This window comes from Acanthisitta chloris, unplaced genomic scaffold (assembly GCF_000695815.1).
Source record: "Acanthisitta chloris isolate BGI_N310 unplaced genomic scaffold, ASM69581v1 scaffold3620, whole genome shotgun sequence".
Classification (NCBI taxonomy): Eukaryota; Metazoa; Chordata; class Aves; order Passeriformes; family Acanthisittidae; genus Acanthisitta; species Acanthisitta chloris.
In genome coordinates this window covers 20962-48625 of record NW_008652032.1, presented here as the reverse complement: position 1 = coordinate 48625, position 27664 = coordinate 20962, and the positions used below count along the sequence as shown (strand labels likewise).

Below are 27664 nucleotides of genomic sequence, written 5' to 3'. Positions count from 1 at the left end.
CAGTCTTACTTGAAAAAAGTGTAATTTTTCTTAAAATAGAGTGTTTAGTGTTAGTGAGTGAGTTATCATGTGCTGAGCTACTGTAGAAAGTTCACAAATGGTCAGACATAAATAGGTAAGTTTTCTTTACTCTTCTACACATCCATACAAAATACATAATGGGAAGAGAAAACTAAAAGCACAGCATCAAGTCTGAGTATGCTATTAAAACAAATTTATTGTTCATATTTCTTTTAAAAATCATTAAGTTTAACAACACTCAGAAAGTGTGATAGACAAGCAGTTTTTATGATTAAGAGGTAATTCTACAGAATCATCTCTCTATCTACGATCACACCACATCATCTCTTCTGTGAAAATAATGACTTGTAAAGACTATTTTCTGTAGTGGACAAGCATTTTAAAATAACTTTCCATTAACTCAGAAGAACTGTCACTTATCTGGCCTGTGGATTAATTGACCAAGGAATAGGAGCTACAAGAAAAGTTTTCAAGGCATCATGACCAAGGTCAACGTTCAATTTTACTAAAAATATACACATCAGGCACATGACAGGACCCTATGAGAGCCTTTGCCACAGAAGCAAAACTTTTTGGTTTGCCACAAGAGCAAAGGAAAACAACAGAAGAAAAGTAATCTCTTGTTCCAAAATTGAGATAATCCTCTAACTTCCAGATAACTGGCTTGAAGCTAAAGTCCTTATGTGTAAAAATGCAGCAAGACATCCCATTTGGCAAGAGGAACAGCAGCAGGGCAACCCCTACTTTATTTCATCCCTGTCACCCAGAGCTAAAGCACAAGGAATGTCACTGAAGCAGACATTCATTCACTTCCCAAGTATGTTCCAAAACTGTGAACTGACCTCAGGTGGCCCATGCCTTCAATACCTCTGCAGTGGAACTGAAGGGTGTTTTTCATGTATTGTCTATCATTTTCATAACTGAACTATTATGCTGTGCAGGGATTTTCTGTTGGTCATCTCTATACTGCTGGCTTTTCTCTATCTATTTGGCTCAGTCTCCCTATTGAAACACTAAAAAACAGTTCAAGTTGATGTCTGTGATGTAGACAGAAGAAATAAGGAAGGAAAAAGAAAATTTTACTTTGTTGTGTCTCCTTTCAGTGAAGAAACTGTATGTTTCTTTGCATGGGCTTCTCTGGTGCCTGTGCCACATCTTTGAGGCAGACACAGGGGAAGCAGTGATGCTGATGAGAGTGAATCAACCCATCAAGATGTGCAATGATTTCATAGTCTGGAAGCACCAGGCTGGCAATGTTGAGGCCCAGATCTGCAATACACCTCTCAGAAATCTGACAGCTGCAAGGGAAAACAGAAAGGAATTTATTAACTAGTGAGCAAAGGTGATGCCTGGAAAAACATATATGCATACGTACAAACACAAGCATTTGTGTTATCAGTACAACTGCTGTTGCTCTGTACAGAAAGCAGAAGAGGATGGAAGGAACCCCTTGAGGCATACATCAAATAAAAAACACTTGAACAGCCAGGATGTTAATGGTCTCAAACACAAAACACAGTTTCAAGTGTTCTTTAGTATCTTTCACAGGCACATCTTCTCTGCTGACTCAACTGCAGAAACTGAGGAAAACACAGGCAGAGGAGCTGCATTTCACCCAGGTGACAACAAATTATACAGACAACTGGAAACTCTGGTAAGCACATCACAGAGCGCAGGCTAAGGTGCTGTTCCTTGACCACTGTCTGCCACTGCTCCCCTCCACCCTGCACTTTCTTGTGGAAACCACAGCAGAAAGTTAGAAGAACCACAGAAGTTAGAAGAAAGGTGGAAGTTTGACACATCCTTCAGCCTGACTTTGACTTGAATCAGGCTGCAGCCCAAATTTAAGATGCAGCTTGGGAAATACTTGTTTTTCTGAAAATATATCATAGGAATGGTATTTGGTAAAGTAATTAAAGACACAGCTTTCTCTCCACAGTTCCAGATGGACAGACATCCACAAGTAACTGTCATCACTAGTGACTCCACCAGTTGCTAGATTAAAACCTTAGGTCAGTTGAACATGAATGCTGATTTACTCTTCTCAACGCACAATATGGATTTTTATAAGTCAAATTTCAATGCCTCTTCAGTCGACAATGCATTATACAGCCAAAATGACAAATGCCTTAATACTCCTTATCATCAGCACACAAAAGAGGAAAATGTTCCTATTTGAGGAAACATGCTTGTTTTGTGCTCTATTTGACTGTCAAGGTCTCCATTCCTAAGCATGAAAAAATCTCTAAATGTCACAGAATCATCAAAACCATCAAGAAGCTGGACTCGTGCTCTGGTGTGGCAGCATCCCCACTCCACCAATCATGCCAAGGGCTAGCAGTAAGGAGATAGATGCACTCCTGATTTATGTGTCTGATGGCAAGGACATGGTGCAGAACGCTAAAGCAGTTATAGTCCCTGTGAGCAAAGGTTTTTGAAGCTTTCCTGAAAACAAGTTCCAAGACTTTGCCAAAGACAGTTTGTTTCATCCCAGTACAAACCCTGAGGAGCTGCCATCAGTTCAGAAAAACAAACACAGAAACCAAGACAGTATACGGCTGAGGTCTGGACTCCTCAGCATAAGGGAGGCACAGACCTGTTAGAACAGGTCCAGATGAAGGCCACAGAGATGATCAGAGGGCTGGAGCCCCTCTCCTATGAAGACAGGCTGAGAGTGTTGGGGTTGGTTAGCTGGGAGAAGGTTCCAGGGAGACTTCATTGCAGCCCTTTTAAAAAAAGAGAGAAACTTTTTACACATGCATACAGTGATAGGACAAGGGGTAATGCTTTTAATTGAAAAGAGGAGAGATTTAGATTAGATGTTAGAAAAAACCTTTTACTCAGAGGGTGGTAAGGCACTGGAACAGATTGCCCAGGGAAGTTCTGGATGCCCCATCCCTAGGAATATTCCAGGCCAGGTTGAATGAGGTTTTGAGCAACCTGGTCTCATGGAAGGTATGCCTGCCTATGGTGAGGGGGCTGGAACTAGATGATCTTTAAGGTCCCTTCCACCCCAAACCATTCTATGATGCTATGATTTGAGAATTCAGTCCCAGCTATCCATCTTGCCAAGGAAGTGCAACATCTTGGATGAAACATTGTAGCAATGTTACATCAAAAACTCTCAAGTTCCTATATATTCTCTTCTATACTAATCCAGGAGGTCACCGATGCAGTGCTCTGGCAGTGTGTTAGACAAGTACCATTTAGCAGAAGGTAAAGATTTATTTTTTTAAAACATCTGGATCACAGGATGAGCAGACAGCAAAGCTGGAATTTGTTTCCATACAGACTTTAAATTAAAAGATCAAGGCAGCTCCCTGCAAAGATGTAGCCTTTGATTGAATTAAACCCCCAGAAGGCACCTACACAGCAAACCCAACTGATCCCCTGGGAGTACATTAGGGGCTGCACTTTGCACCAAAGTTCTTGCCCTCCTATCTTTGGTATTGCAAGATGTTCAACTTAACTACAGCAACTGTGAGTAAACCAAATTGCACTACAACTATGTAACAAATGCAATCAAATTACACTTGGTTCACTGACACAGATTATTGATCCTACAGGACTTTGCCAGAGCAAATAGATATAAATTAAAACGTGTACACAATCATCTCATCCTTTATTTTTGATGAGAAAAGCTGGTGATACCTATACTGAATGGACAATAAATACATCAAGAATTCAATAACTTTCATCAGCAAATAACCTAAAGTGGAAAGCACAGAGAGCCCTTAAAGAAATCCTTTAAGCCATTCGTTTATGTGAGTTTTAAATTGAGGATATTTTTCCAATTTAATGGAATAACACTTAGACAGAAAGACTTTTCCAATATATTGTGTCAGTACAGTGCAGGCAAAGTTGTAGTTCTTTGAAAATGCAGGAAAAGGGTCGATGACAAAGAAATTCTCCACATAAACTGGCAAAGAGAAGCATTGCTCTCGGATGCAACAAAGGTATTAGGAACACAACAGTTCTGCTGAATACTAGAATCTGACAGAAGAACCACCTACCTCTCTATTTACGGCTTTGTTCAATAGCAGTTGATACTGCTAAAATAGTCACAGTATGAAGAAAAGGAGAGAACTAATAAAAGACACACATCACTAAAGACACAAAACCAAAGGTGTGCTACAGCAGTGAGCACTACTGCTAAATTCTCTTTGCACCTTCCATTCAGTGAGTAATATTATCTGAAGTAAAAGAGATTAAATGAATGCAATGCAGTGCACTAACCCAAGCTATCAGGGGGCAGGGGTGGGGGCAGAGCAGAAGAAAAAAGCATACACTGTATTTTGTTTTCACACAATAACTATGGGAAAGCAGAAAAGGTCCTGTTGCACTAGAAAGAAAAGGGGAGGAAATTGTCCAAAGAACACTGCAACTGTATTCAAGTGGCTTGTAATGCCATGGGTTCAGACAGAAAAAATTCAGCATTTGTGAGCTTTCAGCAAGTAGTCAGTGTATGACCCTGTGGAATAATTACCTGAATATAATTCATATCTTCTTCTGCATGCTGGATGCTTTCTTTCCTCATGAGGTATATGAAGAAATTAAATTTTCCTGCCAAATTTCTAACCTTCATTATAAAATGAAAGAGTGCTAAAGATTTCCAGCAAAAGAGATCCCTAGATTGTTGGTCTTTTCTCCATATAAGTAACAAAATTCTTTTCCAACTAATTTTTTGAAATAGCATTCTTCAATTTCATCCAGAGTCATTCCTATGTCCAATATATGGCATAAATTTTAGCTGGAAAACCTAACGATGTTCTAAGCAATTGTAATAAGAAATTTTAAATTACAACTTTTTTACTTTAAAGTGACATCCCATTGGCTTTCAACAATTATGCCACCTATAAAGTTTCTACAAAACACAATGTGCAGGGAAATAACATACATATTCCACAATTTTTTGAAATTACAATGGAACACGCTTACTAATATGATCTCACAAACTCCTTACACCCTCCCCAAGATGAGTTACCACAAAACATTTTCTGCCTTAACTTTAACAAAGTTATATGTCATAAATTGATCTAAAATAGTTATATTCAATATTAAGTCTAGGGTTTGGGTTTTTGGGGGGTTGGTTTTTTTCTTATATTTTCCAACATTCTTTGAATTTATGGCCTGTACACAGTAACATAGAATCACAGGATCAGGTTGGAAAAGACCTTTAAGGTCATTAAGTCCAACTGTTAACCTACATTTCCAAGTCCACCACTAAACCATGTCTACATGTCTTTTAAATACCTTCAGGGTTGGTAACTCAAGCACCTCCCTGGGCAACTTGTTCCAATGCCTGACTACCCTTTCAGTGAATAAATTTTTCCTAATATCCAATCTAAACCTCCCTGGCACAACTTGAGGCTGCTTCCTCTAATCCTATCACTTAGACTTGTTGAATCTCATATAATTTGCAAGGAGAAACTGCAAGAGACATTAGGAAGAAACAAAAGGAAATGGATAAGAAATTGATAATGTTTTTACCTAAGACATATGGAAAAAGACACACTAGGATACTAGATTTTAAAGAGACACTAGGACTTTGAAGCATTTTAATAGTTCTCTAAAAGGTGATAAAATATTTTGTGATGAATAAATTACACAATGTCTGGTTTTAATACTAATTCTCTGGCAGACTTTGACTTGCAGAATAACTTTGCCTCTCAGAATCACAACTGGCACTCTGGATCACAAGTGTGAGCTAAAATTTTCTTGTTTAATAATGTTCCCAATGGTTTTAAGCACACCTGGCTAGCTGCTCCACCTACAGCTAGCACTTGTCAAATACCTATACATGTACCTGTCTCTGTCTTTTTGCTAGTTCTGCAAGGGTTGTTTTAAGCACCTTCATCTCACTGGTAACTGCTTCTAACATATTTTTGGTTTTTATTCTTTATCTTCTGTAGCTTTATGCTCCTTCAAAAGAAGTTCTGATTTGACAGAGCTAAGTTGTTTTTCAGCTTTTTCTTTCATTCTTTTCAATTTGCCTTGAGACTTATGGAGTTCTACTATTGTTCTGTTCTGCTCCAAAGTTTTGATCTGCAATAAGATAAAAAAGTGTTAAATTCATTGTACTTTTTTATCTAATGTGAACAAATAATAAAAATATTAGGAGTGATCATGAGTAAGCACTTTAATGTGGTTTCTTGTGAGTTCTTGATGAAATCACAGCTACATCTGGCCTGACAAATTATTAAAGGAGACTATATAAAGGCCCTATTTCAACACAACTAACAAAAAGATTCTTCTTTCAAAGACAGGCAATTCTCTACAGGTTTTGTGAAAAGAGGTAACTGGACAGACAAAAACCCGGAGTGAGGGTTCATTCTATGCCAACCCCTGGAAAAATAGTATCAAAAAGAGTGGCCAAATGTTTTGCTGGTAAAAATGTTTCAGTTATTACATGCACCTAGTTATCTATTTCTCTCCATCAGTCACCAGACAGAAACTCTCCTAAAATCAATCTTCCTTTCTTCTAGTGTTGAATGTTATCAATTACTGCAAACTAGTTGTATTCACCTGAATTAAAGCAGGTAATGTATTACTGCTGCAATGTAATTAAACACAGGAACAATTAAAATTTAGCATCTTGCCTGTTATATGCAAGAAAAAATCCCCCTCCAATCCTATCAGAAGAGATCTACTGTGAGCAACATATAAGAAAACACACGATTCCAGCCATATCAAAAGGAAAGAAAGGGATGCATATATTTTTCTTACACTAGCCTGAACATTTACATTGTGCTTTACAGACAGTACTTAGCATATCAAGTCATATAGCAAAATGCCCACCACATTGTAGTATTATAATTGCTTTCGCCACCTAGATGGATATGAGCAGTTCTCCATTAACACATTTATTGCAAATGAACTCCAGCTGTATCTTACTGGAATAAAAGAACAGAAAGAAGCACAAATGTAACCTTTTAACTCACCTTAGGTTCATTGGTTTCAGACAGCTTGGCTTTGAGATCATTTGTTTCCTTCGCCAGATCAAGCTTCTTCTGTAACCTCTCTCATCTTCTGTAACTTTCTGACAGCAAGATTGGCCTCAGCCCTTTCCACAGCTAAGACAGTCCTTACTTGCTTCTTTTCTTCCAGATTAGTTATTTTCTGCCGCAGAAAGTTCATGTGCAGCTCTTTTGCTTTCAGGTTTTTCTGACTGAGTCTTCATCTTGTTTTCCAAACACAAGGATATTTGAAAAAAAAGGTACAATCTGGTCTGACTTTCCAAAGCTTCAGTCATTTTAACTATTTGGGTTTCAAGCTGAGATACCATCTAGGGAGCAAGCAAACTAACAAAGCATATGGGATTAGGTGTGGAACTGTTAGAAAGATATGAAAATTGCATCATCAAATTATTAAAAATAGGGTAAAATAGCTATCCTTAAAATTCATGCATTTAAAAAGACAAAAGGAGAAAAATCTGCTGTAACCACCAGGAGAAAATGGCAGAAGTGGTGACATGAGATATCCAAAAGTGAACAGCGGAAACCATATATAAGATCAGTCAAACCACTAAAAGGGACTGCTATCTATTAAAAAATCAATACAAACTAATTTAGAGACAAAATTTCAAAGATGAGAGAACAGCAGCAATACCTGACAGCATCCTTCTATCGAAGGAGCTGAGTAGAAAAGGCAGATAAGTGATCTAGAAAATACATGAAGCATGTCAGGGAGAATATAGATATGGATAACTAAGTCTCAGAGGAGTGTTTCCCAGTTGTTATACTGTTAAAGGGTGTTTAGCTAAAAGATCTTGCTAAAAAAAAAAAATTAGTTGCAATTTCTGCAAACTAGTCAGAGCCCAAGGATAAAAGAATAAAATTTCATAACAAGTAACTGGACTAATAATTCTGAACACATTTCTAGCTCTACACTGTTAACTTTACAATGCCTACATATAATGTAATGGATTTTAAGTTGTGAACTACTTATAAATTAAATGTTTGAAAGTATCTGGTTATACTACTGCCAAATGCTGAAAGGCAGTCCTATCCAAAGAGTTGCTTGCTTCCCTGTTTCTTCTTCTTACTGTCATATAATTATCTGGTTATATAATTATTATATTGCATTTGTAACACAGTGTTCAGACACTTGTCTCCAAGCAGCCTCTTCATTTTAAGCATCTGTTTGCTTCCTGTTAATAAAATGAACAATAAGCACACAGAGGTCCCATTAATTTTAATGGCACTGAAAGGTTTCCAACTCAAACTGCAATTAAATACAAACAACAGTTTGGACCCAACACACCTAAAAAACACTGATAAATTACTGCTTCTCATACAACAGTAGAAAACACTAAACAATAATAAAACTTCAAGAACCCACGCACACATTTTATGCTTTTCTGCATCACACATCACTGAGCAGGGAAAAAAAGCAGTTTCAGTAACTTGTTCTCCCAGAGACATAGAGCTGCCAGAGAACCCAGATCCCCTTTATCAGACTGCACAGTGGCCCTGGGCAGAGCCCAGCTGAAAGGAGGTTTTAGAGGCTTCAAAGGTCCATAAACATGGGACAGTAAGGGTCTGTACCACGGAAGCTGAGAGCACAAAACCACCAAGATGTCAGTTTATCATCCAGAACATCCTGGTGTTAACTTTTATCCTTAGCTTAGGGACAACTCACAAATTAGATATTTCCTAAAACAGGGTTGCACCCTTGTTATGCACCCATGCCTGGATCCAGTGTCTTACTAAGGCTGCATATTTCGTCCTGCAGTTCTGACCACAGTTTCCTGTGCCTATGACTTGTGCAGCAGAATCAGCCAGCCTGAAAAAAACACTCCCTGCTTTTTAGAAAATCTGTTTGGTTGAAAGCAGCTGAACATAAGCCAGCAGTGTGCTCAGGTGGCCAAGAAGGCCAATGGCATCCTGGCCTGCATCAGCAATAATGTGACTAGAAGGACCAGGGAATTGATTGTCCCTCTGTACTAGATGTGTCACACCTCAAGTACTGTGCCCAATGCCAGGCCCCTCACTTCAAGAAAGACATTGAGGTGTTGGAGCATGTACAGAGAAGGGCATCAGAGCTGGTGAAGGGTCTAGAGGGTAAGACATATGAAGAGTGGCTGGGGGAGCTGGGGGTGTTTAGCCTGGAGAAAAGAAGGTTCAGGGGGGACTTTATTGTTCTCTACAACTACCTGAAAGGAGGCTGTAGCAAGGTGGGGGCTTTGTCTCTTCACCCAGGCAACTGGTGACAGAACAAGAGGACATGGCCTCAAGCTGTGCCAAGGGAGGTTCGAGGTTAGACATCAGGAGAAATTTCTTCACTGAAAGGACTGTCAGGCATTGGATTAGGCTGCCCAGGGTGGTGGTGAAGTCACCATCCCTGGAGGTCTTCATGAAACAACTGGACATGGCACTTTCTGCATGGTCTAGTTGACAAGATGGTGACCAGTCAAAGGTTGGACTTGATGATCTTGGAGGTCTTTTCCAACTTAAATTATTCTGTCTCACATTCTAGTTGGTTGGAATATTCTTGGTCAGCCCTCAATCAGTGCATGTATTAAAAAATTTTTATCACTCTTAATTTAATTTCTCGAATTATTTTATGCTCAATTCTTTTGTTTGGAAAGACAAAGAAAATAAATCCCTAAAATTAAAAATGCATTTATGACATTGCCATAAACATCATTATGAAATGAGAACAGGAGATTTTAATGGGAGCAGTAGTACAGTCTAATCAATTTTGGCGTTTAAGACTCTGTGTATCAATATGCAATGCCAAAAGCTAATAGAATTAAGATGATCTACAATAAGATCAGCCATAGGTAGTCAAGAGACACAATTTTGGATATACAAATTTAATTTGCTGCAACAGATCTACAACAAAACTTGTCAAATGGAGAGGACCTAGACCCAGAGACCTTATAACCAGGGCTGAGCTCTGTATGAACTGAGCACATTTGCTTGGCTTGTACTCCAGATGTCCATGAATCCCTCCAGTGCAGAAACTCTTCTGAGAGTAGTTTCCAGCACTGCTTTAGTAACATAGTTCCCTTTGGGGCTATGCAAAACAAATTTCCAAATGAGTCATAGTAGTGAAACATTACAGCTTTATCACTTCACATACTTAGCAAATACAGTGATCCACAGAACTTCATTATTCACCTACAATAACCAAATTCACCCAGCAATATTCAATTGAAAGGCAACATTATTACAAATTATATTATATTATTATTTAGCAGTATTTTGTATACCAAAACACCAAATAGTGCAAACATACATGCACATGAACCTCTCATTAGATTTCAATTTCAAAGCATTTTGCTTATGAAAACAACACTCCACAACATAGAGCAAAACTGTAAAGAAGTTCTATGTTGAAAAGTTGCTGTCACACCTCCACTCCAGTGGATCACTTTCAAATGTTAACAACCTCCACAATACTTAATTTCATTGAAGTTTAGCATGCTGACTCTCAAACCAAGGTATAAGGGAGCTGTTTTCTTTTGCTGGGGTTTTTTTAAAATACTTAGTCAAAATGCACCAGGATATTTTCAAGAGTTATTTCCAGTCTTGGACAGAATACAAAAACATTTGATAACATAAAACTATCAGCAGGAGATGCTAGAATCTTAAAATCTGGCAAGGACACAGAAGTTGTTTTCTAGTGGCTCAGTGAAAACAGCTTTTTGATTTAGTGTGTGACTTTTAATTATATAATAGTCCTCACTAACAAAATTAATACATGCCCATGTGTAAGCAAATGAGAAACTTCAGTGCAGTGTCAGGATACTGACATTGGTCAAATTGCATTCTGACTCAGCTTCCTCCTGAGTTGTCCCTTCTGTACCTGTACATTCAAACACCTTTGCAAACATTACCAGCCAAAATGCCTCAAGCCAGAGCCAGCTGCCTTCCTATTGCCTTTCTCCTGGATGGTGAGCAGGTATGGTGTCGACAATGTTTAACTGCAAGTGCAAAAATACTTGGAACTTTGTTTTTAGGTGTGAGGTTTGAGGATTAGAGGGAAAGAAGTTACCTGGGGCAACTCATCAATTATTTCTGCTTTGAGAAAGAATTTAGTCCTTGAAGTCACTGTTGTATCATCAAATCCCTGCTTGTTTGTGTTTCACTCAATCATAGTAACCACACAGCCACTTTTGATGTGTGCTGGCACCAAAACCAAGTATCAGTGTTGCAACTGAAAGACAGTTCCAAGTCTTTTCCTCTTAACAGCATCTGTTATTAATTTAACTTCTGACACCTTCCTACTTAATAAAACGTAGATGCCTTTCACCTATTACCTCCAATCAGTAGACAACAAAATTAAATGTTTCTGTAATTTCAAACCTAAACCAGATAAACAAAATCAAACAGGATTCAAAGAGAATAAATACACACATCGGGCAAAGTGCAGTAGCTGCTGACTTACTATTTCTTTACTCACCTCTTTGCCATATATTTCTTGGATCCTCTCCAAAATGGCCTTCTCAAAAGGTTTAACTACTGCAGATCCACAGCTGAGCAGGGTAGCAATTTGTTCATTAAAAGCCTCTAAAGAGTCCTGAGCAGTCCAGGCCTCTTCTCTGCTGCTCTTCAAGCTTCCATCTAACTCACTGGAAGATTTCTTCAGATTGTACAGTTCCTGCTTTGTGTCCAAAGATTTCTGGTTAAGTCAGTTTATCTTGGAGGTTTCTGATCTCCATCTCTAAACTCTGTCTTTTTATTATAGTGCTGTCAAGATCCAAAAATGCATGAAAGATTAAACCAGACTTTGTAAATCAGTTATAACCCCTCAGCACCACACACAAAGCAGGGAATAACTCAGGAGCAGGTACTGCAGACAGAAACCCATATTGCTCCTATGGGCTCAGCATCAGAGTTTCTTAGGAGAACTGACACCAAAACTGATGTAAACCCAAACTCTGCTGTAGTCACACTATAGACTAGCCTCTTGCAGTGGCCTGCAAAAAGGAATATGTGAATAAAATTTGCAGATGAACAAAACCCAATTTTGTATTGTAAAACTATTGATATCTTATTTTTTCATTCAGATAATATGACCTGAAAAATAAACAGTGAACACGATGTAACACAAATAAAGCCAAAGTACTACAACTCAGAGCAGAAAGCATAGAACTGAACAGAACAGAACATTTAAGTTGGAAGGGACCTGCAGTGATAGTCAAAACCAAATGCCTGACCAACTCAGAGCTGACCACTACACCCAGTCTCTTTGAGTATAGTGTTAAGAGAAGATCTCTGAGATCAGCTAACCTGAATGTGACAAAAATTCCTGAGATTATTTAAACACAGAAATGACAAGTGAGGCACCAAGCAAAATCAAGGTTGGGAAGGAATAGCATATAGCAAATACATACAAATCTATATCAGTTGTATATAAAATTGACCTAATAGGGCAGAGCAGGCAGACAGAATCCTGTATCCTGACCCACGGTACCAAAGCAAATGATGAGAGAAAAATCAAAGAAAAATAACCATTAAAACATAAAGAAAAATAAATCTCTCTCATTCAGCTTGTGAACCTCTTTCCTTTCCCCACAATACCAATATTAAGAGTGCTTACACATTTGTATACAAGAAAAATATTTGCAGGGTAACCATAGCAAAGACTAAGTCTTCATTTCTCAAGGCATTATCCGATTGATAAGAACAAATAGGAAATATCACTTCACACATGACACAAAAGGGAAGAATATGACTTCACTCAAGACACAAAATTATGACAGGGGATAGCATCTTTACAGAGAGTGATTGAATTTCTCTGGAAGACTCAGTTGTTAGTAGAGTCTCAACAAGTGGACTAATATGAGTTAAGATTAGTTACACTAGAGTTAAAGAATTGTTCCTGGAGCAGTTGTGATTGTGGTGATCACTCAAGGGTCTCTCAGGGTCCATCTGTGCTTGCTGTGTAGCACAGTATGCCATTAGTGTTAATGGAATACCTGCCAATCAAGTAGTAAATCTGGGAGTATTTATGTAGATGAGAGAGGAGGATGGACAAGAAAAAGGAGTTTGCAGGGCACCCTTAGAAAACAAAATAGTAACATACAAGAATGCTAACATTTTTAAAAGCTTCAAAAAGGCAACATCAATGGAAACAAACCCTGTCATTTGGGAAATTATTTGTTACTACACCTTTTTAAAGTAATTCTAGAACTGATTTAAAAACAAATGTTGGCATGATTCCTTGCCATTTTCACTTTATTCTAAACAAAGCTTATTAATAGAAAATCTCCACCTGTGCTCAGAATTATATTATAGTAATTACAGCAAAAAATAGTTTGTTTCAATTACAGTTTTCAGCAGTGTGTATTTTTCCCTTCAGAAAGGCAGTGCTGAAGTATTTTGCCAGTACATGAGAGCTCACCTAATTGCAATCCTGTTTCAAATTGTGAACACCTGCAAACAAACACAGCTGAAACAAAATATTAAGATACAAAATAAGGAAGTGCAAGCCACCAAATAGTGGCTGGAAAGTTGGCTGGCAGAAAAGGACCTGGAGGTGCTAGTCAACAGCAGCTGAACATGAGCCAGCAGTGTGACCAGGTGGCCAAGAAGACCAATGGCATCCTGGCCTGGATCAGCAACAGTGTGGCCAGCAGAACTAGGGAAGTGATTGTCCCTCTGTACTCGGTGCTGGTGAGGTCACACATCAAGTACTGTGTTCAGTTTTGGGCCCCTCACTAGAAGAAAGACCTTGAGGGGGTAAAGCGTGTCCAGAAAAGGGCAATGGAACTGGAGAAGGATCTGGAGCACAAGTCTTCTGAGGAGCAGCTGAGGGAGCTGGAGATGTTTAGCCTGGAGAAAGGGAGGCTCAGGAAAGACTTTATCATTCTCTACATCTGACTGAAAAGAGCTTTTAGCCAGATGGGGGTTTGTCTCTTCTCCCAGCTAAGAAGCAATAGGACAAAAGGAAATGTCAAGTTACACCAAAGGAGATTCAGCTTGGATATTAGGAAAACATTCTTCATCAAAAGGGTTTTCAGGCATTGGATTAGGTTGCCCAGGGAAGAGGTGGAGTCACCATCCCTGGATGTATTTGAAAGACTTGTAAATATGGCACTTAGGAATATGATTTAGTGGCAGACTTGACAGTACAGGTTAACAGTTGGACTCGATGATCTTAAAGGTCTTTTCCAACCTAAAAGATTCTATGATTCTATTAATACCAACATCTCAATCAGCATCAGAGTCTCCATACACTAAGTCAACTACACACACATATAGAAAAAAGAACCCATATTACATTAACAATAATAAGAATGTATAAAAGAGAATGCAGGTATCTTCCAGATGAATTCTTATAGCACTGCACCAAGTCACTATTGTTATACCACAAGGACTATAAACTAGCTTGCTCTTATCTCCTCTCTTCTCTGATGATTCAGCCTGAAAATATCTGTGATGCCTGTTGAAACCTGTCTGTAATATGTATTTGCTTAATGACATCTTACAAACAACGCAAAACAAAATAAAGCCAAACCAGGTTCTGAGGAACTCATTCCTTTATTTATCTGTTGGAAAAAGAAAAACAAAATCATTTAGTTGTCTCTCCTACAATCAAAGTATTTGGGTATATATAAAATGTAGCCATGGATATTAAGTTTAGTCAATTTCCTTAAATAATATTTTTAGATTTTAATTGTTTTCATATACTCAATTTATTTTAATACATTTATATTGACTAGATACTACTTAGATAAATTTTATTCATTAACATGACAATACAAGTCAATATTGAATACTGAAGAGTATTTTCTTGCCTTATTTTGCATCAATAGTACATGCAGATATATTTGTATTAATTAAAATTGCTTGATTATATTTCAAATATGTTCTTTAAAAACTTCGGGTGGTGCACAACTTTGGAAAACAGATGTTTAAAATAACACTTCAGAGGGAAATCACAAATATTTCCAGGTTGAATCATCAGCAAAGAAGTGAAACAGAACAAGACAGTTCACTAGTTCTAGTGGTTCACCCACAGCAATGCTGTGTGAAGGACATATTAAACTGGAAGAAGAATATATGTATCTTCTTCTACAGCTTAGATAAATACTGTAGGGGAATTTATTAAATACTAGAAAGAAAATTGATTAGAGCAAATAAGACATTTTAAAGGACCTACAGACACTCTCAGAATCTTATGATTCTGTAATTTTGATTATCATAGTCAATAATCACTGTCTAGACATACATAAAGAAAGAACAGTTATTCTCATTCTCAGTCTAGAAATCTGGGCAGCATTTAAAAGTTATTTTTCATCAAATGCAAATTTGATATCCAGCACTGCCAGAATAAAGGCATGTACAATATTTGCAGATCTCCAGATCTGCAGGATTCTGTCAGAAATGTGAGACGTGCAGAATTCGAAAAGTAAAGTAATACATTACAACAAAACCAGCGTGGTGACTTGCTGGTTTTACTTATATTACTTTCAAGAGTGTGTGGGATTTTATTCTTTGCTATTTGCTATTGTGATACAGTGAGACTGAGAAAGGAACAGATAAAATTATTGTCTGCTTGCTAATGCTCCTCAAATGAAAACCAGCTAACTGCAACCAATACTCAAGTATCAAACATGTTAAACAACATTTTGAATCTATTAACCTTAAGACATAACCAACCAGCTTTCATTTTCTTCAGCAAGAATTTTGGAATATATACAGCTACCTCCTTCTGGGACATACAGTGAAGCACCTGTTCAAGGAGGGAGTTCATAGAAACCCCAAGGGTGTGGAGTGGAGAACTACCTGGCAATTAAAACTGGCAATTATTCAGAGGTGGCAGGGAACAGTGCTGTGGCTGAGGCTTGCTAGAGATGACTGACAGAACAGTGTGGTGGTCTCTGCAGACTTAGGAAGAATTTTAAGAGAAAACTGGGGGAAATGGGCTGCCATCTCAATCTGCAATAATGAAGATGGCCAAAATGTTTGGCCCCAAGACCTTCAGGCAGATGCAGGCAAGAGTCAGTTGTACTCAGTCTCTGCTGGGGAAACTCAGCTCCAGGCAAATCCATTAATTTAGTTCAGAAAACAGCCCAAAACCACACAGCCAAGTATGAGTCTTCTGGGCCAGGAGCAGTATGGATTTCTGCTTTTCACCCTCACAGGGCAACATGTTACAACATGTGCAGCTCTGTTCATGTGCTTAAACTGTGCTGCAAAGGACATGACAAAGTCAAACCAACTTTATACCTCTGGTGCCCTTCCTGTAACCTAGTAAGACACCTGTCAGGGGAACAGGCATCCCATACATCACACTTTACATATGAGGACTTAAAGCAATTTTATTTTTTTCAATACTGAATTTCTTAATATGCTTTTGTGAATACAAAACATTCTGAATAGATGTACTCAGTGTCTGCAAATCTATGTAGCTAAACTGATACAGCACTGAAGGAATTAGCAGCTCCTCAATAATCCCTGATGGCATATACTTCATTTGAAAAGCAATGCTAATAATTTAGCAAGACATTTTTCTAAAATTGGTTAAATAAACTATGAATTTGGCATATGCTCAATTATGATAGGAAAATATTTTCCATAAAAGTAGCTGAACTTGGTAAATGCTTTGGCAGTTAGAGCAAACTTGCAAAACAAGTCACAAATGAAGCCCTCATCCTGGTTTAAAACATCTCCTGATTCTGGTTTACTTAGTGAGTAAAATACACTCTGCTCTTCCTCACACACCTGTGTTTGAAGTGAAGTATAAGAACAACATGTTCTCAAAAAGTACCTATTTAAGTTTTTGGTGCAGGTTCTCTCCCCATTCCATTTGAGTCTTAGAAAATTTTGCACAGCTTGGTAAGAACTATTTTCAGCAGTAAGTAAAATTTATGACCCTTGTGGTACTTAACATTTATCATCCCTACAACAAATTCTTTCTTCTCCAGAGCACACTGCCAGTTATATCTCATCTCCTAAGTATTTTGCTTACAGCCAAATCAGAACAGTATATCCTTTAAAGTGTACCATGAAGGTCTTTTGTTCAGGAAAAAAAGGCACGCCAGGGGTTGGGGAAAATACTGTATTACCTTTGAAAACACAAGGTTGCCTTTATGTTGAAGATTTCTATACTCAATCACACATAACTCAGCTTCATATTTGGCAGTCGAAGTTTCTTCTCTTCTTTTTCTTAAGTTCTGGCCATCAGCTTTAACCACACTGCTCCACCTGTGGGAAATTTTCATTATGGTTTTACTAAACTTCTTTCTTTCCACAGTTATCATGCAAAGAACAAAGCAATAACGAAAACTGCTACAGAAGCTCACTTTGTTCACCCATCCTTTGAAATGTACAAAAACTCATGGTGAGTTTTCCTGAAACAATTAAATCCTTAAATCACATCCTTTTCCTCTCCAAATCATAGCAAGGTGAATTTAGTGAATACCTAACATACAACTTAACTTCAATTTCTCATTTAAGCATCTTTCCTGCTGTAGTGATTTCCCCAATGGCACAACAGTGTTTTCCTGCAAGAGCCATCCTACTGCCAACAATCTTTTGGTTATGAGCCAACAGTAATGAAATACAAATTTATAATGCAGTGAAAAGATAATCTAGGATGTCCAGAAGACAAGACACTTTACCTTCCACTTCCCTAAGGGAAAGAAGTACCCTATCAATTCCTCTCAATTTCTTGTTAGAATTTTTGAAGAAACTGAGTAGAAGAATTCTCAGAAAACTTGCAAAATCGCATAAATGTTACTTAAAAGAGCGTTTTTTCATTGTTGCATGTTTGTGCCTCAGATAAACAAATGTTTATAGAGTTAATGAGTGTAATTACATGTTTGTGCAAACACAAAGCTTACAACACTGTGAAGGAAGCAAAAACAGAAATATGCAAACAGCATTGAAAGACATCAGATCTACATCAGATCTATTTTACACAATGTTATAGTTTAATCTCCATATAGTCTGAAACTTCCAAAAAGTTGAGAATAACCTTAGAAAAATGTTCTTTTCAGGAAAGACTCTAACCAACATAAGTCTTTCAGAAGCATTTTTTCCGTAGAATTCCTATTGAAAATTAATTTGAAATTTTGACAAAACATTAGAAAATTAACAAACATAAAAGTCATTCAATTATGTACCTTACTAAGTTTTTCCATGTCTTGACTTTAACCTGTCACCTTTTTATGCTCCTTGGTCACTTCTGAAACTAGTCTCATGATAGTTTCTCTACTAGCTTTGCATTCCATCTCATGGACATTCATAGCTTCTTGAAGAGCAGCAACCTGGTCTTTTAGTGTCAGATTTTCTGTACATATTTCAGAGACCTTGAGAAATAATTCAAATATTAGTGGCTTTTTTTAAAAACACTTAACAATTACATGTATTCATCCCAGTACACCTGCTTCTAATCATCCCAATAAATCCATGGTGTTTCTGGTAACCCCTAAGTCACATTTATAATTGCACTCTACTATTCCTTCACAAAAAGAGTAGAAAGACAATTTAAATCATAGAAGAATATTTCAACCATAAACCCCCATCTTAGTTCAGATTTACTCCCACACAAAGTTTATGATCTATTAAACAGGTGGAGAGTTACTGCTGCCACATATCTGTGCTTGACATGAAGCAGGTCAGAAAACAGATCATGTAGCTAACTTCATGTGAAAAGCAGACCATTCCAGCCTGGCTTTTTTAAGATGTGTGCCTTTCATTTGGAACAAGAAATTGAAAGCTGGAATTCATGCTTGAAACTTCTTAGGCATGACATATTTGACTTAGTAACAGCTATTTCATAGCATAAAGGGCAGGGCCAAATACCTGTTGTGCTGCCATTATGAGCATCTGACACCTTGGAAAAAGGAGTGATTTCCAAGAGGATTCTAGGGCTGTTTTTTGCACCATGCTGTTTCAAATAAGTGTTACAGATGAAAGTGGGCACTCCAAAGAGTAAGTAAAAAAAATACCCAACTCCGACTGGCAAGATATTTGCTGAGACTAAGACAGATCATTTCTGTCTTAAATAAAGTTGTAACATGGAAAAGAAGCTAAATAGACATGCCATGACCCCAGAAAAATTAGTTGCTAAGGATTACTAATGAAAAGTTTTTTAGCACAAATTAGAGTTCTCAACTAGATTTATTACTACATCATTAAAAGGCATCAATGTATATTTTTAAAGCTCCATTTATTCATTAATTTATTAATTAATAGAGCATGCAACAGTGCCTCTGGCATGACAACTAGCCAAATTTTGTTAAAGCATCTATTACAATTTCAATGTGCCTGCAATATTATGTAATACTATAAGGGCAAGTACTTTGAGAAATCAGGGTGATAAATATGTAGATATCCTAATTTATGAAGGCAGAACTCTTACAATACTATGAACATAAATGAAACAGAATTTCCCCAAATACTTATTGTGCTCCTCAGTGAAGAAAAATAGGGACATCAAAAGACTAGACAGAAGACAAGTAAAATGCATAAAACTAGAATAAAATATCTTTCAGCAGCATTGATAGAGGTTAAAAGAACAATTTTCCTTTCCTAAATGGAAGCCTAGTTTTTGGAACTTCTGAAGTATGCTGAAGAGAAATAATAACTTTTTATGATTAAGTTTTGGGAAACACCACACAGTTCTTTACAGCATTTTGTTACAGAGCACAGCTAGGATTGGTTCAGGGTATGCCAGTTCAGGTGTTTCTATTTAATGGGATGTCACCTGAAGATAAGTGTTAAGATCTAGTGCTACAGTTTACACATCACCTAGTGACTCCCAGTGTTAATGTTCCCAGGAAAGCTTTCAACCGATTATCTAATCAGGGCTGTACTTGGGAACTACAGGCTGATAAAATATTTATGCAGATAAGAGCAGACTGAGTTCTCTGAGGCCTGTTGGTGTTCAGCACCTTTGAAAATCAGCCCAATGTTAAAAAAAAAACCCCTTTCTTAAATGATAACACTGTCTGCAGACCATTATCAAACACAGAGATCTCCATCACTTGCTTTATTTCTGTGACAACCAAATATTCTTCTGTTAAATTGCTGTAGAGAAACCCTTGCCTACACATAATCACCTTTGACACTATATGTTCCTGTGGTTTGTCTTTTTCTCTGATGTCTGTGTCCAAGAATCCAGAAAACTGTATAAGGAGCTTTTCATACTTTCTGCTGATTTTAGATGCTTGAGTCATGTTTCCTTCATATTCATTCAAAGAATGACAGAAAAAGAATATACACATTAGAACAAATGTTCTCTGAAAATGAATTCTAGGCAAAATACATAATGCCAAGATTATGGCTAGCTTCTGCATGCCACCAAATACATGTTCAAAATTAACATTCCATTCCCTATACCTGTTATTTAATACATACAACTTTTTGTTATTGCCTTATGTGTAAACACGTCTTCATCTTTGCTTTTGATTAGCACTTCTGAAGATCTTCTATAATCCTGACCTCATTCTCAGCACAAGATTTCAAAAAACTGCAAGACCCAGGTGATGCCAATAAATAGGGCCCTCAAGATAAATGGAAAGCACAAGCAAAAGCTTAGAAAAAGTAAGGGGGAAGAGAGTGATCAACTTGTAGCAAAAATATGCTAAAGGCATTTCACATTCCATTAAAGGGATGGATTAAAAAAGGAAAGTATCTAGGGACTACCACAAAGGTATGAAGAAAATGTGGCTTTTTGTCATCAATTTCATCACTCTCGACAGGTGCCTATCACGTGGATACATATTCCACATGAAACATGTTATCATCCTTAACAGCAGTTATCAGTTTGTAAATGCTGGATAAGAACAACCAACCAAATAACTGAGCAGTCAGATTAACTCACTGGCATAAGTGTGGTTACATCCCTTCCCTTGCCAGGGACAAAGTCCAGCAAACAAGCACCATCACAGTCTGCACAGGTAGCAAACATTGACCTTGCTCACGATGCTGAAACACATATCACTTATGAAAAACTACAAAGAAACATATTAACAAAGATACTCAACCAAACAAAGCTAAAAAGGACCATTAGTGTAATCCAAATATAAACTCCAATACCTCTCAGATAACACCCACAAGAAAGGTACTTAGTGGTAGAATGCAAGACAAACTGTTGCACTTCCAGCTGAAAAACAAGGTACTTTCTAAAGTAAGTTCTTCACACCAGAATAAACCAAGACATGTGATATAACCAAACAGCTATCTAGAGCAAATATTTTATTGAAATTCATTTGCTTATCAGAGCATAGCACTATTCCCGGTTTTCAAAGTGGGCATCATTTCTGGACTCACTCTTTTCCATTTCTGATTTCTTCCTCTCTGGGCTGGCAATCAAACAGAACATACTCTATAACCAAGGAGCAACATGAGACTCCAATAGAAATGCACAGTGAGTGCAAACACAGTCAATTAAATGGTTATAAATCAGTACGCAAAACGGATAGTCCATGAAAAAAATTAAGACAGTCTTAGGAGGGAGATCAGCACAGCTGATGTCAATGCTGCCAAGTGAAAGAGAAGGGTAGAATAACAGAGGGGAATGGAAAACATGAATTACAGCTCTGGACATTATGAGGGTAGTTCAACTGTACAACTGCACAGCACACAACATGAACCAAAAGAGCTCTGCCTTCTGCAGAAGCCACTGGCCCTCAGAAAATAAGAGCCTCACAGCTTCCTGACCTACAGTCACCTTCTTTTCCTCTGTAGCCCCAGCAAAAATAAGCTGTGAGATGGTCGCTAAATTGTTGTGCTGATGAGGGGTATATCAGAAGGGAAAAGGTAGGAGGCCCCAGACATGTCATACCTGCATGTCTGTGTTAGAACGTTGTGTAAACTTGACCATCAATCCTGCAAACTGTTCTGTGGCTCTAAAAAATTGAGGCATCGATGCACAGAACCATGCTTGCTTCTAAAAATAAACAATCTGAAGTACAAAGCACATACTTGATAACTCTACAAATACCCTAATTACCTCCAGTAGGGCCAAAAAGGTGTGAACACCTAGAAAATATGCAATCAGCTGCAAAAAAGGTAGAACACAGCTCTTGCACAGTTTTGTGAGCTCTTCAGAACTAATGAGCAAAGAGAAGGGAGGAAAAAGAAGAAAAAATAGGCTTTTCACAGTTCATGCTCTAAAAATACCATGGCAATAGACCTGTTGAGTAGAAAAACACCATTTTCAATAGAAGAGGTGCACATCCTGGAAGCCAATCATATAATTCATCAAGCACTTCTTACTATATCCCCAGGTATAGAAAGTAAATATGCAATTTCATGCCTCCTGGCTTGCTCTTCCCTTTCATTAGTATTTTTCTGTGAAACATCTTTCTTGAATACCTAATTAGGACTAGTCATGTGCCATGTACTACTAAAGTGGCCAGACTAAGCAACTGAAGCTCATTAAGTCAATACATTGGCTAGTATTAAGTGACACATGTAATCGTTAGCTGAGGATGAGAAAAAGCTTTGAAAGCAAACACTGTGCATTCATGACCAATTCAACGTGTTAGTTCCTTCCAAATGAGCAGACTCACTCTCCCTTTGTCCCTTCCCTTTTGCGAGAAGTCCAGTGGTACACTCCAGGTGCACAGCAAAGCAGATCTGGTGTTGGTAGAGCTGGAAACCAAGCTTTATATTTGGTTCACCTCTCTCTTGGAGCAGTCCCCTGGTCCTGATCACCATGTAGCAACACAAATAGAACTGATGGCACAAGTGTCATGGGCCAAAGAGAGCAGCCAGGACTGCTCTGGGAGTGTCAGCATAGATTTATGCCATGTGAAATTCATATCACTGTAACGATAGGCTAGTATGATACATAGTGTTCCAGCAGTTTTCTCCCACTGAGTTAGGCAAACTAAGAGATTTTTCTTCCCTTTTTTCTTCCCCCACCCCCCCAGAAACAGCATTTTAAAGAACCTTAACAGCCATTACGTAAGAGACTGTGATGCATTTAATGTTGCTAGGACACATAATTCACTTCTTGCTTAACTATCTCCTCACTTATACTGGGATCATATCTAAAATCTTTGTTGATCAACATCAGCAGTCTTGAAGTGTGGTTTTTGGCAAATCAGGTGGTAACAAAGAAGTGCACTGCAATGGTTTTCTCTAGATTTTAAAACAACTTAATTATTCACTTCTAAGGCACAATTATTCACTTCTCACTCTAGCAGAGCTATGGGAAACACAGGTAAACACTCATCTTGCTCTTAACTAGACAGTATTGAGAGAGACATGAATATTAGCCTAGTAAGGGGTGGGGGGGAATCCATTATAAAAGTCTATAAGGTGTGTATTAATATGAGCGACAGTGATTTTGGAATTTTAAAGTTCAGAATATTTTCACACCGATCAGTTTTATTTGTGATCAACATTGCTCTCAGTCTCCATCCCACAGACCTGAAATATGAGCAATTACATAGAACTGACAGTGCTCTGATACACTATGCTAAGAACAATATAGCTAAAGGACATTCTCTCTTCTTCTAAGTCTTATGCACATTCAAAAAGCAAGCAAAAGAAAACAAAAGAGACCACACAGCAACATCCAAAAGAAAGCAGAAGAAAGGTCAGAGAAAGCCAACATTACTGAAAGCTGAACAAACATTAACCAAACATTAACATGTTCCTTTCAGGATGCTACTAACTATGAATTATACCATATTTCTTTTATTACACTTCTCCTAACAGACAGCTCTACACTAAGGAAGAAATTTGCTTGAGCTTGCTCTGGTTCCAGCTGTGACACAGAAGAGGGGAAAATAAACTGTAGCAGTGCAGCAGCACAGTCTATCACCACTGCACGGCCCATGCAGCATGTCAGGCCACAGGAATATGTCTGCAAAAAAGGTCTGATAAGGGCAGACTGGGGCACTGGTCTGTGGCTGCAGGTTCTGCCCATCACAAGTATGCTATGAAAGGCTCAAAGTTTGCTTCAGTGCTATACATGAAAATACCTGAAAATGAGGAAATCATATGTACCATTTCTGCTGTGGTCAGACTAACAGCCCTCTCTGCTCCTTCTTTTGTAAATAAGAAGATGACACATCATTGTTTCACCTTCAAAGGACAAAACACTCAAAACTCCATCTATGGGCTAACAATTCAGAACAAAATTCAAATTTCAACACCTTCCACATACTCAGATACAACAGTTGTGCAAGGCATTGTGACAGAATTCACATCTGCAATAAAGTCTGTCCACCAACATAGTTTTCTGTGTTGATAACTGCACCATTCTGTCATCACAATCAAAATTAGTTTCTCATCTCACGGCTCTTACTTACGTTTGGCATTTTGCTCTTGAAGCTCCTCCTTCAGCTCCCAGTTTTCCTTGAACGCCACCTGAGCTGTCAGCTCAGCCTGGTTTTAGAAGAGACAAGCACACCCAGCTCTTCTTCCATCTCCTGAATTCATGTTTGCAAAGACAGGAGGTGAGACATCTCTTTAGAATTGTTTTCCTTGTACCTTTCAGTTTCAACCTTCAGCTCTTGAAAAGAGGCTTCTTTAGACACCATTCTGGACCTGAGTTCAAGAGGCTATCCATAGAAAAGCAGAAAATTAATGAACAATAATTTTGCCCAGGCTGAAATATGTGACTGTACTACAACTTTAGCAATGTGACAAGAAACACATTTTGGAACAAAAGACTCAGTCTTCTATCACTACAAGACTGAGTGAAGGGACACAATTTTACTTTCACATAACTAGAAAAAAGCAATAGAAGAGGTCTGTGAAAACAAAAGCTACTGTTGGGTAACACAATACAACTCTCCAAGGTAACAACTTACAGGCAACTAAGTTTATTTACTGATTCAGAATTTAGGAAAAGTTTACCTTAAATTCTGCTGCACAACCTTAAGTCTCTTGGACATCACATTTGCATTACAGCAACATTGTTAACACCACTATTTCCTCATTGTTGCCCACTTCCAATTCTGGTGCACAATTCCACAGATAATCTATAGCTGTGGGGTGTTGTAACAGCAAAGTATCCTATTGTATGACTGTGGAGCCTTTTAATGATTTTTGGCATGTATTCGGAGGCAAAGAAATTTTTGGACCATTGTACTGTAGACAACCTCCTTTCATATTATGCAAAGAGTTAATTTTTGGTCTGATAATTTTATTAAATGGAGCTGCATTTACACAGAAACAGCAAAAGAGTGTTTTAAGGAAGGGTAAGAGGAGGAACATCACCATTAAATGTCAAGGACCACTTCCAGAGATGATGCTAGAACTTCACAACAGACCATGGAGTTCATTTGTTTTTCTCTTCTCTTTTAGTTAAAAATACCATTTTCCATTGAACTATTTCTGCTACGACCTTCTCTTGGAGACTGAGCTTGAGGCAGACACACCAAGCAGATAAAGTTTCTGTGTGATTTTGTTAAAAGGAACAAGTAATTTAAAGTGGAATATTTTTTGTCACAAGAAGTGTTATGGCATGTTTCAGCTTTCCTGACAATTCCAACTACAAGCAGCAAGATGCAATCCAAAGCATTTCTCTCCTACTACTTAAACTTAATGAGCAAATAATTAAGCCTCATTAACTACTCTTTATGATATATGATAGGGCATTCAACTTGTGGCAAACATTTCAAGGCAAAAATATTTAAGACATTAAACTGCAATTCAGGATAATGGGAAATTCACCACTTTGCCAGAGTCTTCAAGTGTGACCAAACCCAAGATTCTCAGAGAAGTTTGAGGCTGGTGAGCCAACTGAACAGAGACTGCCTTGGAAAAGAAAGGTCCTGCTTCTCCTGCTCCCAGCCACCCATGCCCATCCTCTCCCTCACACTAGCTGACTGTCTGACTCCTCCACAAACAAATAACAGCTGACAGAAATTGATTCACCTTTCCCCTCACAGAGGAGAAAGAGGAAGTGGAGCTGGCCATGTCACAGAGAAAATGCTAATGCTGAGAAATCACGTAAGAGGATCATTCTTGCAGCAGCAACATAGCCTTCCATAAGCCTAAGCTTCATCTGCAAGCACTGGTTTATCAGTCACTTCGAAACTGGCACAAAACAGCATTGGTTTTAGGAAAAGCACCTCAGCCTTTTCCCAGGTTCATGGGCTTCATTTTCATAATTTACCCTCTTCTTTGTGTTAGCAGAAGCTCTTATATGGCTAGGAGGTGAAACAAGATTGGGAGTCTGACCTGGCCAGAAACAGCTCAGAAGGAAAGGAATTATTTTTCAATTGCATTAACAAAACAGTGCACCATAAAACTACACATACATGTGTACCAGCACAAGGGGTGGGGCAGTGTGGGGAAGGAAATGAGCAGCTGAAGGAACAATAGGATTGCTTTGCTTGGCAGCTGGACCGAGCTATGGTATCTTGGAGTATTCATAGCCTTAAAATTTCTCTGTGGTTCAACTCCCCATCTGATATTTTTATCTCTGTCCATTGTCTTTGTGGTCAGTTCCAATAGCAGAAAAAGCAAGGATAATCCCATATCATAAGTTTTACAGAGCACTCAGCAGAACAAGGCTCTGACCTCAGCTGGGTCATGAAGGTCTTTATTAACAAGAGCATGAACAGCTGCTTTCTTGACTATTTTTTTTCATTTTGCAAGCACAGTCTTGAAAGAATCTATAAATCAGTCAGTTGTGCTGGCAATAAAGCCATTCAACACTTCCAGTAATAAATTCTTTGTATAAGAACATGAGATTCTGTATAGCTTTTTAAAACTGAAATTTAAAGCACTGATCTTGGATAACTGTAAAATGTAGGGGAACTCTGCAGTAATTTCAGGATCAACTGATCAAATTAAAGCTCAGCTCACACTTATCCCTGTAGTTCTGTCTGGATACTGTATATGTGTGTAAATAAATGTAAGTATTTCATGTCTTCTAAAGGCAAATTTGACTCCACTTTAAAACTGCCCACATTACTGAATTGGATCAGTGTAATGCCATATGTTAAAAAAAAATTTAAAAAAAGCATGGAAACACAGAAACTCTAAAAATTACCCTGTAATAAATCCTCTCCTGAGAAGTACCATCTACACAGCAAGGAAGAGCAGAAAAGTATGTATATGTGTTCTTCAGCTTCTCTAGTTACAATTAATCTTATTATTGCAAACACAATCTCACTGGTGATGAAAGCAAAGTAAATTTGCAGAGCTATGACTTGAATGTAGGAGAGAAATGGGTGAAGATGGGCAATTGTATCTTAACTCACCAGCAACAACAGGATTGCATTGATCAGAACTTTTATACAACCACAATTTAGAAATATTAACTTTCAGGTTTAATTTTAAAAGATTGCATGATGAAGATGATAAAAAACTAGACTGCTTCAAATCTTTCAAATATAAAGTCGCAGTCAGTTCCTGATCTCAGAAGAAAGCAAAGTAAAAATTGCACAGAAATTTTCAAAATAAGAATATTAAAACCACCCAAAAGTTCTGTGTCAAAAGCAAGTTTGGACTTTCTGCAAGATTTCTATTCTCTTCATAAAGAGACTGTAAAGAATCCTCATGTTTGGAGAAGGATTTGAAAGTATTTTTAAATGTACCTCTGACTGGGCACAAACATACTTCACTAGAAGTGCAGCAAGTTCACTTTGAGGAATTTCAGCTGCAGTTCAATAGTGATTCATCTGCTCTCTAGTGACAGGAATATCCAAAAGAACATGATCATGAGATTCCTGGGAAGACAGCATGAAAACAAAACCATTAGACAT

General features: G+C 37.9%; 1 protein-coding gene across 1 annotated transcript; it reads right to left on the bottom strand.

Annotated features, from left to right (window-relative positions):
* CCDC170 (coiled-coil domain containing 170) lies at window positions 1-27664 on the bottom strand (the record flags this gene model as incomplete). Its single annotated transcript, XM_009075424.1, is given in 16 exon segments — window positions 1-63; window positions 1153-1289; window positions 1291-1319; window positions 5828-5914; window positions 5917-6066; window positions 6963-7044; window positions 7046-7179; window positions 7181-7306; window positions 11416-11656; window positions 11658-11755; window positions 18104-18289; window positions 20045-20183; window positions 23094-23103; window positions 24254-24334; window positions 24337-24505; window positions 27497-27664. Coding segments are annotated over 16 exon segments (1900 nt in total), but the record flags the coding sequence as incomplete, so codon positions are not given.